This window comes from Larimichthys crocea, chromosome VII (assembly GCF_000972845.2).
Source record: "Larimichthys crocea isolate SSNF chromosome VII, L_crocea_2.0, whole genome shotgun sequence".
Taxonomy (NCBI): domain Eukaryota; kingdom Metazoa; phylum Chordata; class Actinopteri; family Sciaenidae; genus Larimichthys; species Larimichthys crocea.
Genome location: NC_040017.1, coordinates 15,447,329 through 15,460,880, shown reverse-complemented (window position 1 = coordinate 15,460,880; position 13,552 = coordinate 15,447,329). Strand labels below are relative to the sequence as shown.

General features: G+C 40.4%; 1 protein-coding gene across 4 annotated transcripts in view; it reads right to left on the bottom strand.

The window, feature by feature from the left end:
• The window catches only part of mcamb (melanoma cell adhesion molecule b), a 35,886-nt gene extending 22,615 nt beyond the window's left edge, over positions 1 to 13,271 (bottom strand). For all 4 annotated transcript variants that reach the window (XM_019264126.2, XM_010752480.3, XM_010752488.3 and 1 more), the window contains exon 1: positions 13,094 to 13,271. In XM_019264126.2, coding sequence (XP_019119671.2) covers positions 13,094 to 13,157 — 64 coding nt within the window. In that variant the 5' untranslated portion in view covers positions 13,158 to 13,271. The remainder of the gene's footprint in view (positions 1 to 13,093) is intronic.
• Between the last annotated feature and the right edge of the window lie 281 nt (positions 13,272 to 13,552).

The following is a 13,552-nucleotide window of genomic DNA, read 5'->3' as shown; positions in this document are numbered from 1 at the left end:
AACGTCATGGAAACGGTTACTTCCTGGGAAACAGTGCATCGTCAGGGGTGACCTGCCATTAATGCCATATGGGACTGATGGTGGAGATGGGAAAGATTCCGGCTTTCAGAAAAAGTCAAAAGTTATGAGCGAGATGTTCACATGAATGTTTATTTAGGTCAGAATGTCCTAATTACAGAATGTCCTATGCGTCTACAAATCATGACAGATTTTTCAACAATCCCTCATTTCTGCCCATCATAGGAAGCCAAACTGTTTTTTGTTGTCGTTTTGTTGGTTTAGATCACTCACAGTAAAAAAAATGGACAGCGTATGTACGTCATCACCTATTTTGAGGCTCAATCTGTGGCTCTGGCCATCGCAATGTTGGTAGTCCTGCCTCTTTGTTTGCCTCTTCCACCTGGGTAACCTAAAATTCGGCAAAGACGTGGATCCTCTGTGGACCTGAGGGAGACTGAATGAAGTCTAGTTGGTCAAACAAGCCATCTGTGATGGCACCCATCTGTCAGTCAAAGAAGCCATGGTGTTTATTATGCATAACTTTAAGCTTTAATATAATTTGAAGTTTAAAAATTAACACTCAGTACAGTTGTCATGAACAGGGAAATTAGCTGTAGAGACCAAAACAGTTTTTTTGTACCAGGCTGTAAACATGTTTATTTCTGCTGTAAAGTTGGACATTTAACATGGGGACTTATGGAGACGGACTTGATCTGTAGCCAGCCTCAAGTGGACGTTTGAGGAACAGCATTTTTGGCACTTCCACATCAGGTTCACTTCACAGCCACGGGGTTTGCCGCTTGGTTTAGACTTGAAAATATTCTACAGTAAGAAAGAATTAAGGCTTTATGAAACTGGTGCATCAGCTTCATGGAATATTGTAACTTTCTGCATATTTATAGGTCACCTAATGCTGCACTTATAATTACAAAATCCCCTAAAACTATCCCACAATTTTGGATACGTAACGCCTCTATGCATCACTCTCACTAACTGATATCCCATTTGGTTTATACTTGAATGAATGAATAAATAAATGATCTCACAATTTGTTATGTTCAGCCACAACCTCCTGTTTTAATCGGTAATACATCACATGCATAATGGAGCTAAAGATACCCTTTAAGGCTGCTTTAGACACTGTCTGCTGTGAAGTTTAAATCCATCGTACAGTAGGAGAGGATTCATGGATAAAAAGTAAAATGGTAATTTGTGCAAACTGCCTAAAGAAATGTAACCTTAGTCATGCTAACGTCATCTAAATTTTTTGCAAAATACAGTATCAGTATTGCTGTGAACTCATCTCTTTCTCACATGCTCTGCCCATTTATCACAGGACAAATAAAAAGATCAATTTAAAATATCTCACATGCTTTGATCTGAGGTTCCCGGCTGCAGCATGATGAAGCAACAGAGCCATGAAAACAATGACCCCTTTTGACTGCATCAGCTGTTTCTACTTGGAGAAGGCGGATTAAAATGAAATGAATGAAACTGAATCAAATCATATCAGGCCACTTTCAAGTGAATGCCTGGCCTAGAGAGAAAAAACAACTTTAATCGCAGTGTTATCAGAAAAGGAAAGAACTCAAACACAAAATTATTAATGTGAAAGATAAAACTGATGTCGTCGAACTAAAGCTTAAAGATATAAACACTATGAATTTAGATCTTAATAACCCCATAGACCAACCCTAATGCCAGACTGAAGAGCAAACCATAAAAGTTAACTACCAACAGTGATCCACTGTAACTAAACACTGTGAAGCCACAGCGAACACATCAGTCTGCTCTGTGGAGTCAGCGGCACAGTGTCGTGGCTGAGGGCTGACAGGTTGCATTAGGTTAAAAGGATCCTAATGTGCATTAGATCAGCACAGAGCATTATTTCAGGAAAACAACATCCATTATTAAGCAGGGTGTTGAACTAGCAGAGAATAGACAGAGATCCTGACAGGCCTCTAGTCTCCACTTGTGCCAGTGAAGGTCCCAGAGGACAACTTCAGATCCAAGGATCAGCAACTCAAGCTTTGTACTTCTACAGCTCCAATCTCTACTAGTCACTACAGTGGCACTGAGAGTTTAACACACTGATGCTGGAGAAAATACATGCAAACAGATAACAGACAAACAAAGGAAACATCAGCATATCTTCTTACTTTGAGTCATGGCATCCTACTGTACAGAAACAACCAGACAGAAAGTTAGAAACGTTCTGGTTATCTCATAAGAGGGTTTTTTGTGGTTTTGCCAGTGCTCTTCTCACTAGTTTAGGCGAGACTCAGTTGGACAGAGATGAGTCACTTACCTCTAAACTAATCAGGATTTAGCAACATTTGAATTAAATTCTAATGACCGCTGTGGGTTTTTTGTGATGTTGCCAGACACTGTCAATCAAATCACATCCGCACAACCATGATGAAGCAGATTATCTGATTTTTTAACTGTTCAGCTCTCAATATAATACCTGAGCATGTGAGCCTGTATCATCTAAGTGAGCTTACGCCATGATTTAGCATGATACAAGCTATGTTAGTGTATATAATGCTAAGCAAATAGCCTCATTATAAACCATGGCAACAACTTGTGTGTTTACGGACATGTTCATCAGTTTTTAAAGTGGCCTGGAAGCTTCGTTTTGGAACTCTTGAGTTGTGTTTTTATTAAGTCTGAAGCTTGAACTGTTCATATTCTTGTTGATCCTTGGATCCACCTTAGACATACCCTAAATAAAGTCCACAGTCAAGGCCAGATTCATGCTTTAGATCCATCAGCACACCACAGCATAAACAATCCTGGCTGGACCTCTTTCTTAGCCATATTTCTTTGGTGACATCCCACAAAAGAAGGCACAGGAGGTCAGATTAGACAACAGTTCAGCAGCTAGCCCTTTGCAGTAATTAACCACGGTTCTTGGTAAACAAGCAGCACTGGAGTCTCTCCATAGAGCAAAAGAGACCAGAGGGCAAAAGGAGAGGCCCCTTGGTTGAGCAGAGAGTGATTTTCTCACATTGGCAATACGTGACGGCGGGACAGAGAGGGCTCTGTGTGTGTTTGCCCTTACAGCAGACACAAGAGGTGAAGAGGCACATACGTCACGTGATAAAGAGACATCTCCACCAGATATAAAGGCACAGCAGCCAGTGATGGTGTTGCTGTCTATGGGTGATAAGTCTGCATTCATCTGCTGCCACGAGACTTCTACATTATATAATAACTATTTTAATATTATGCGACATCAGTTCAAATGTTGATGTAGTGTTTTGAATACTAAAGTAATCTGAGAAAGTCTGAAGTTGCCCTCTGCTCTGGTTTCAAATCAACCTTCAGTTTCACATCACAAATCTAAAGCACATGCCTGTTTTTTCTCCTCAACGCTATCCCATGAATGCACTCGACTGTATATCATGCTGGATGAAATCAATCACACAGCGAGGTTTTCCACATGCACTGCAACACAGTTTTGTAGGTGTGCCTCATACCCAAGTCTGGAAACCACATCTCCCATATGTATAGTATATCTTTGTCGCACCAATCTTGTTACAGTCTTATAAGATAGTGTTCCCTCAGGTACTGGCTTTGTTTTATCATCTTGTATTCTGCTGAATTAACGTCTCAATTGATGCTTTCCAGGTTCACAGATTTGCTGGTTTGATGTTCTGCAGCTCTGCAGGTACTCATGTTAAAAGCTTCTATATATAGACAGAGAGAGAGAAAATATAGAAAATAATATATATCTGATAGTGGATAAAGGCAAAGCTCTGTCTGAGACCTTGTCACATTTTTCTATCAAAACGTAAAAGGCCAAAAACACATTAGACTGATCCAAATGTGGCATACACTTAAATTGTTATACAGTAAAAGCTACTGGAGATTATAGATATTCTTAATGTCTAAGGCAAAAAAAACATCCGGTACATTATTATTATTACAATTAAAGCAACTGTTTTCAGAATGGTGCATCCGCAACTTAAACTATTTCCTTCTCAGGTTGCGGGTTATTCACAGTGGACCAGTAACTTAAGACAGAAATATGAGTCACAAGCTCTCCAATGGTCAAAACTGGAATGTAAATACATGTAGCTGTTAATAACAAAACAAGCTCCTTGTAATAACTGTGTGTTTAAATGCTACGCCTCATGCAACAGACAGACTGGCAATTGTTGTTTTTTTTGTTTTTTTTGTTTACATGGACATAAATTACATAAATTAGCAAAATGGGAGTTTTGCAAAGTCAGTAAAGTTCGAGTTTTTGCCCGGATGTGTTTTGTCGCAGTGACATGGCACATATTTCATCCCTTATCTTGTCTGACAGTGTGAATGGTGTTGATTTCAACATTTTGGTGAAACTCCACGCCCTTGAAACGCCTAAGAATGATCACTATTTCTTGACGCCAAACCACCGTGTAGAAACCATCATTTTGACATCGGAGTCAGTGTGACTGACAAGACTGAACAGCTGGTTCAAACTAGGGGCCACTAAACATCCTTTGAACCAGAATGAGGAAATAAAGTAACTGGAAGGTTAGTTAAAAAATGCCAGATCTCAAATGTTTGTTGTAATATTAAAACAGCGAGTTGTAACTGAACATAGATTCATGCACTGCAGAAATTCACTTGTAACATTGTGATTTGATATGCATACTGAAAAAAATGTCATGTATATGGTTTATATTCTTGGTTGCTATGTTAAACAGACAAATAGCATCTTTTTTTATAAGCGTAGCCTTTAGCAGCCATTCAGACCCACATTTCTAGGTTGCCAGGTTGGCTTCATTTTGCCTGTTTAATTGTGTTGTAAGTAAAATCTTAAGTTTAGTTGAATGCTTTATGATTCTAACAGCCCAGTATCCCTAGAGTTAGTTTAAAACCATATTATTGTACAATTCTGCACCCCAGGATTTACATCTAATGTTAGTCCAGATGCAGAAAGTAGTGTTGTTTAATATACCAAGGCTGAATGTAAGAATGTGGAGGTCGCAGTGGTGGATAGGTGTGTGGTGTTTCTGAATTTAACAGCAACCACAACTTTAACTGGAGCCAAAATGTCTCCATAACCACTAACCAAGCGTTTTAGTTGCCTAACCCCAACAGTACACTGTTTATTCACCATAACCACAATTTTTCTCTTAGCACAGATATTGCAGAAAGCCAGACATTCAAAAAAAACTCTGGCGATGGGTGAAAAATAAAAACTATTGAAGGGATCTGGGGGGTTTGCAGGGTTGGACAATGAGAGGTCTTTGGCTGGCATGAATATTACTTTGGATAAAATTGTATTTTATTGAAACACATAATAACAAGCTACACCACAGAACAGTCACTGTCCCTTTTCTGTGATCAGAAGTGCAATTATGTCTTCTTCACATCTGTTCCTGGAGAAACAGCTGATCTGTCCACTTTTAGCATCTTTGAAAAAACCTCTTGGGCCCAATACAAGCCACAGTTATTACTTTTATCAAAGTGAGCCAGAAAAACGTACCAAAAATCCAAACAGAATACTTGTGGTGAACAGAAACACAAATGTGGAAGCACATTTTTCTACGGTCTGTGAAAAGGACTTCGATTTCAAGGATTATTCACTCAGCCTTCAGCCTAAGACTAACACGCTGGTTCTCCTCAGTGACCTCCTAAGTAATGTTGATGTTTTTAGGTAATGAGTTTTCTCAAATTGTATAAATAAAAAAAACTACTGGAGGTTGAAAGTTTATTTAAGGGCTGATACAACAGCAGTGCAGTTTGGCTTAGTATGTTGTTTCAACCGTGACCCAGGTTTAACTTAGTAAGTCTCCCACAGAGTAGAGTTACATTTATTACAGTAACCTCACCCCACGCAATTGTGCAGAAGTCTATGGCAGGTAATCTGGAAGGTAAAGATTCATATTTACAAACAGGACAAGTTTGATGATGACAATATACATTTAAGGTAGCTCCATCTATGTCTGTGTGGCATCACGCAGTGTTGAACCGCTAGAGCAGTTTGAGGTTTAGTGCCCGACGGTTTGATAGGGACAACAGATCCGCTTTCTTCCACTTCCCAGCTTCATAAAACCCGCTCTCCATGACTTTTTTATGATTTTCAAATGGAGGGATCACATAAGTAGCCTGTAATACTTACAGACCCTGCTTTCCTACGGAGTGTACAAAAGTTCTTCAACTGAGCAATGGTGAGGCAAAAAAGCCCTACACCCTGTTTGAATTTCAATTATTTTGACTCAAGTGTCTTTGAAAGCACCTCATTGAGCTCTTAACCTCCTTCACGACTATAAAAAAAGGTCTGAGGTCACATAAAAAAATTAACGAGGTAGGTCATTTTGAGGGGATTTTACAATTTTCCCAAACACGAGAGGCTTTTAATATGATTTATGTTCCAGTTCACACATTGGTTTTAATGGTGAGCTTGTCCTCTTCTGGCTCAATTTAAGGGATCAGGTAGCAGCTCCTGTCAGAGCCAAATATCTTCCCCTGGGCTGGGACTGAGTTAATGTTTTTCCAACTGTTTTCACAAAATCCTACACATGACATCCCAGTTTCTAACTCCTTTTTAAGTAAAATGAATATTTGTAGATGTATAAATCAGCTGTGACTGTGGCTACAGCCATATGTAAACAGGACACAGATAAGATATCCGATGACATCCCATTTATTTATTATTAATGAAATTAGTGGGTCTTTATATATACTCATAGTGTGGCCATGGAGGAATACTTGTCTTTAAATAGGCAGAGATTGCACATTAGCAGCCTCATCACAAATCACAGTTATTACTCTAAAACCACTCCTTTAAGCAGATAACAGTCAAGTATGTAATATCCCAAAATATGAACTAACAGTACACCAAACAACAAAGTTTGGGTGTGAAAGCCTTCCCCTTTGTGTAGTCTGGAAGATTAGCTGTCACAAATTGTCTTTTTTGTGTCATGTGAAGACTATTATCATTATCACCATGATCATTTGCCCCCAAAACTGCCCACATGTAGGGAACTACAAGAAATACAAACAATAGGATTTGCAATATTTAACAATACCAGTGGCGGTACTAGACTTTTATACAAAGGGTGGCCAAAGGGTGGGCAAGGGGGTCCATATACTAGGCCTAATGAAGGAAAACATTTTTATGATATATATATTTTATAATATTTTCATAACCCAGATGTGTGCATGCGTGCGTGCATGTGTGCATACCTCTCACCTGTCTCTCTCTCTCTCACACACATACACATACACACACAATTCCAATAATACTAATTAATGTTAAGTTAATTAATACTTGAACACCGGTGATTTAACCAATTCAATAAAACAACAAATAATCTTCCCTCACAACCACTGACAGTATAATGACTCGTTCTGTAGCCGGCCTCAAGAGGACTTTTGAGGAACTGCAGTTTTTGTTTTGGCACTTTTGCACAACCACGGAGGTTGTCGCTTTGTTGTAGGCTACTGGATTTCGGTCTGCAGCTGGGATTGTTGGTTTACAACCTCAATAATTAAACACTTTGAAATTGCACACATGTAATGTTTAAATAAAAGTGAATTCAGACAGTCTGGCTGTAGAGTTTGTCAGTGTCACCAGCAGCGAAACAGTAAGCCTGCTTTAACAAAAATAACACATGATGACAACAGGTCATTAAGTAGTGGCAGTGAGCTGACCTAAGTGGTCACATGTTGTGTACGTGTGTGTGTGTGTGTGTGTGTGTGTGTGTGTGTGTGTGTGTGTGTGTGTGTGTGTGTGCATTTATACACGTCTTTGGGAGTGTGTTGGCAGGACTAAGAGAGCACCAGGTGTATGCAGCTGTCCGTCTGATCAGGGAACTTCAAAGGGCTGTTGGCGCAGCAGTAAGTGGTAACAGCCAGCGGAGAACTGGCTCTTTAGATGCTGTGTTAGCTAAAGGTGATCTCTAAACTGCCTGATATGAATGGATTTGCCCTGCAGCCACATATAGAGCAATACATCAGAGTACACTAAAGCTGTCCAATGTGTGTTGATCCCTCCAATATGACTTGCAGATGAAATGCCTCATTGCACATCTGCAGACGAGGCTGATATGTTTTGAGGCTCCCTGTGGGGCATCACCGATGGCGTGTTTCACATAAAACCTAACTATCTAGAAAAGTGTAGCAGGAAGCATTAAAACTGAAAGAACAATCTGTATTTTCTGAAAGCAGTTACTTTCAATGCAGATGTTTCAATGCACATTTCAAGCCAGCACAAATACAGCAAAAATGATTTTTATGTGGGGAAAAGTGTCATTGTTCCGATAAGCAAAAACTGAACAAAGAGGAATATAAGCTCCTTCCTTCCTTCCTTTTACACAGTAAACAAGTGTCAAACCACAGGCTTTGGCGACCCAAAGTGTTGATATTAAGATATCATTCAACACGCCTTGGCTGCAGATTGTTTCTTTGCTTCAGCTACATTATACAAACAATCATTTGCTGCTACTCAGTGGAGGCACACAAAATGGCCCCGATGACAACAGCACAAAGTCCTGGGAGCTTTCTCCACCAACAACAGCCCCACAGCCTCTCCATCACTGGTTTGCTATATTGACCCAGGTAATGGTGATAATGGATCTTATCCACATCAATGAGAAGATCAAACAGTAAAAGGAAACCTTTTGCTTCTACAATTTAGGCTCCCAAGTGCAAAGCTTCAACCCATTATATGGTTCAGCGGGGAAACACTAGATCAAAATAATGTTTCCATAAAAAAAACAAAAAAAACACCTGATAACAAATGCACTTCACTTCTGCTTTCATGGTCTAACACTCGGAAATCCATTGACTAATTAATGCTCACATTTCATACATTTAAAACCTTCACAACAATGCAAAGGTATTGATGATTTATTCAAGTCCAAGAACTCTTACCGGACAATGACTGGAAATCAGGATATGAGACAGAAAGTGGAACAGAGATGAAAAGTTGCCCTACAACAGATAACCAGGTTGCATGAGGAAAGCGGGGTCAAATAAGGCAGATACACCACAAACATTTAATCATGTACCCCTATAAACAGTGCGTTCTGTATGGCTCTTACACACAAACTCATTTATGACATGGTGACAGGCTGTTGGAGTTCACACAAGAAGTCTGTCTGAAGCTGATTTCAGATCAGTTTAATTCTACATGGTTTGTAATGTTGTGTTTACACTTGATTTTGTGAAATTGTGTTTATAAAAAGGGTTTGTATTCATTCAATCATTTTCAAATATCTTGACGAACAATAAACTTTTTTTCTGATTCTAAGCTGAGGGCTACACGTTGACACCAATATAAGGTTACAGCACTACTACAGAGTTACAGTAATAATCTCAAAGTAATCTTTTAAAGCCGGTCTGTGTACATTTTGCGGAACAGCAACAGCTGTCGCCACAAGTGGTAATTACTGTATGGATTACTGGATAATGGCATGCTAAATTTCCCTAGATTCTTTTAAGACAGTCACTTGATGTCATCATTGGCCAACGTGACTGAGAGCAAGTCAAATCAGCCCATGAGGTATCCATCCATCCATCCATTTTCCATAACTACTTATCCTTATCTCACAGGGGGCTGAAAGCCAATCCCAGTTGGCACCATGAGATATAAAACCACTGAAATGTTTCTGTGACATGCTAAAACATAGTGTAATGCCACAACCCCATCCAGCATGTCTCTGTCACTGTTTTAGTCCGTTCACCACACAACTCCAAACCCACCAGTTTTGTCTGTCAGACCTTGTTAACTTGCTCAGATTTGTTTGTTTTTTTCTTCCTTGGTTTGTGTGCTTCTAAATATGTAAATATGCTACACAGTTACATTGTTATAATTGGAAGTTTGCACAGGGTGTTTTATTTTGAAAATCGACTGGATTCTCTATGCCATTTCTGTGTCTGCCTTCAAGCAAACTCGAGCTGCTCTCATCGTGTCTGCGTCGGATTGAATTTAGCTGTAACAGAATTGAAGATCGGTGCAATTGCTTAGAAACTGTCATTTCCAGTAAAGTTAGTTACAGTAAAATATGCTGTAACTCTTTAAATGCTATAACAAAAACAACAATTCCCACCAACAGCAAATCCACTTCTAAAAATTAAATTAACTTTGTACGTCCAGCAGTCCTTTAAAACAAAGAGACAGACATTAATGCACTTACAAACTCAAATCCTCTGCGCCATGTTTAAGAACAATCGTAAAGATCCAGTATATACATAGGATTTCCTGTTGTGTTCTGGTCTATTGTCTTTGGCCTTTCTATTAAATTCACGGACACAGAAGTCTCTGTGGCACAAGAGTGATATTCCCTAGCCTTTGTATGGTTTCCTTTCCAGGTTTCACGGGGGGATCTGGGTTATGTTTCACTAATCCTAACAGCCGTAAATTCACCAAAACAATTTCAGATTGATGTTGCACTGTCATGGCCCAGATCAAGAACAGTAGTGGACTGCTCCTTTTCTGTGTGGTGTCCTCAGGAGTCTGTTGCATGGGAACACATAAACAGAGTCCCTGAACAGCTTCAAGGCTTTATTTCAGGATAGAGATAAGACACCATGTGCCTGTGACGAACTTTCTCCAGACAAGAACCTAATTTGGGGGCATTGTGATTATTTCAGTTGGTTACTAAGACGCATTGAATTTAACGTGATTAAAAACTTAAAATTAACTTTAAATTGAAAAGGCATCAATAAAAAAACAAAAACAAATGTTCATACATAGGGTGGCACAGGGGCACAGCAAGAGGTTTCAGCTCGGATAGACTCCAATCTCCCGCAACCCTGATGAGGATAAGTGGTCCTCCAAACTTCATAAGTTCCTAACAATGTCCAACCTGCTCCCAAACAGCTGCTCATATGCATGAAAATGCCACAGTCACAGACCTCGCTGTGGATATGTGCCCGGAAGAGAGGTCTGAATTTAGGGACTTCCATTTCAAATCCGCTCCGCTCTGCTGATCGTCTGCCAGATTACTGCGCCTCAATTTTATATGCTGCGGTCCGAGACACAACAAGGCCGTTTATTGTATCCAGCTCACTTCTTCTGAGGAGAAGCAGTTGTTTTGAGCAGATGAAACCGAAGCTCAGCGCCTCAGCAGCAGCCCAAAGTGATGACCTTTAAATGAGCGAGGTTGAATGTGGCCGCTCTTTGGCCCGGCTTCATTAGCAGATGTCACAGGAAGTGAATAGTATCCTTATGGAGGGTCACCACTACAGCCTGACAGCATGTCCGTCTTTCCTCTGATGTCATCAGGGGCTGGAGACGGAGATCTGGCACGGACACAATCACACCCATTCGTGCTCCATGTACACATATTCAAACAGAGCGTCTTTGCAAATCCAGCAGGCCTGAGGGGGTGTTAACCAACATCATCAATTCTTTGAGATAATATCCGTTAAAGATTTTAAGGGGGTGAAAAACTGACCACAAACTCACTGCGAAAACTTTATTTCCCAACAGTGAACTAACAATCTGGTGTGACGTGTGCCTACAACCAATTTAAAATGAAACAGTTTGGTCAATTACTCAATTAGTTGTTAATCTGCAGCACTTTAAATCGTTGTTAAAGTAATTTTCGAGCAAAATAAACGGTTATTTGCAGCCCTGAATTGATTTGATTTGTCTTGTTTTGCTGACAGGTGGAAAATCAACACATCAATATCTTTATTGTACACAGTGGAAACAGCTCTTCATGCTCTAATCTGCACTTGAGTGATAAACATGTAATCTGATGAACGGCAGAGTAGATATAGATTGGAGGTAAATACACACACCCAGATGTGAAAAAAGTAGAGGAAGTGGACTTGGTCAGGCTGAAGTTAAAACAGGAGATCAGCACAATGCAGGGGCGAGGGAGGGAAAGGTTCACGTGGTCGAGAACAAACAGGGATAAGGAAAGGTAAAGGCGTGGAATGGCAAGAGAGGAGGGAAGTCAAGCTCACGAAGAGGAAGGGTTGGAGGGGGAGCACACGCTGACCTGTCTTGCTTAAACAAACAAGGGAAGGCACACCTACACAAAATGAAAAGTCCTTTTAAGTGAAGCTGCTCTGTGAGAGAGAGAGAGAGATGAGATGGCGTGCCCTTCTCACCCGCAGAACACCACATATAAATCTACACTTAGTCTAAAAATAAACTTTGATCACACATCCCACCAGTTGCCATCCGCCTTGTTTTATTATAGTCTCACGCAGCTGATTGAATGGAGTCTGACTTGACAACAAACAGGACGTTGAACTGCACAGGTGAACATTTTTCCACGCTCTCAAACACGTGTAGCGAAGCTGGATCTCACTCTGTGAATGCACCATGTGTGAAACACAGTGGAGCGTCTACATCGAAACAGACAAGAGCTGACAGAAAACAGACGGAGAGCTCCATGACGACAACCGGACCTCTGTGGATGCCAGTGGCTAAAAATACATGCCGCAAACTATTCAAACTAACTTTATATGCGAGGGTAGTGAAAGGAAGACGTGTCATGGTAATCATTTCAATTTATTTATTTATTTTTTCAGCAAAGCAGCAACCTGTTTGCCACAAATCTTTAACTCTCTGAAGAGTTTCCTCTATTTTCATTCATCACCCCGCTTGCAAACAACACACCCAGTCAGCTGCAACCTTTAAGCTCCTGTGTGGTGCTTTTTGATTCAAAGAGTGACCTCCTTCTACCATCTGCTTTTTTTGTGTGAGGAATTTCAAAAGTGAGTGGACTAGAGATATCTGTTGTTTGGCACCTACAGACAGGTTTTAACAACAATGGGCAGCAGGGACTAGATGGTTTACAACTCAAGGTAGATTTTTTTTTTTTTTTTACTGAAAAGTAATGTAAGCAAGAGAGGACTGTGCAGTTTCACATCTTTACAGTGTGTACACAGGCGCTGCTTCAGATAGGGAGGTAAAGTTTCTATACAGGCAACAGTTTAACTCTTAAGTTTCCAAAAGTCTCTTGAATGTGTCCTGCACCTCACATAAATGATGAGAAGTTTGATTTCCATGATGTTGCAAGATAAAATAATAACTGCAATTCACACACAATGCAGATAAAAAAAAAATATATTGAAACATCTCCAAACCGTCGTATCCAGCAGTACCAAAATGTTTCTCGGGCGCACTCACCTCCCCAGGTGTGACAGAGGATCAGAAGTCCGACGAGCAGAGAGGCAGCGTCCCGTACAGCCATGGTTGTTTGTTTGTTTGGTGCGTAATGCAGCTGTCCGTGCTTGGGGTGTGTGTGCAGGGAGTCTGACAGGGACTGGTCCTCCTGGAAAACTGTATGAGACAGAGAGGAGCGGCGGTGCAGCGCGGGGAGGCAAATGATGCAGGAGGGGCAGAGGCAGGAGGTCCTGACACTGTAAAAAATGTCAGTCAGGACGAGTCGCTCAGGCGCATTGTTAATAATGCGACATGTTTTCTAGACAAACGGTTTACTTAAAATAACTCTGTCCCAGCTCTTTTGTGGATTATTTATTTTTATGAATAGATTAAGAGAACTCCAACTTTAGAGATCAAACGCATTGATGAGGAGGATATTTTTTGCAGTGTGCAGAAAAAAGGAGGAACTTGAGTGAGAGGGCG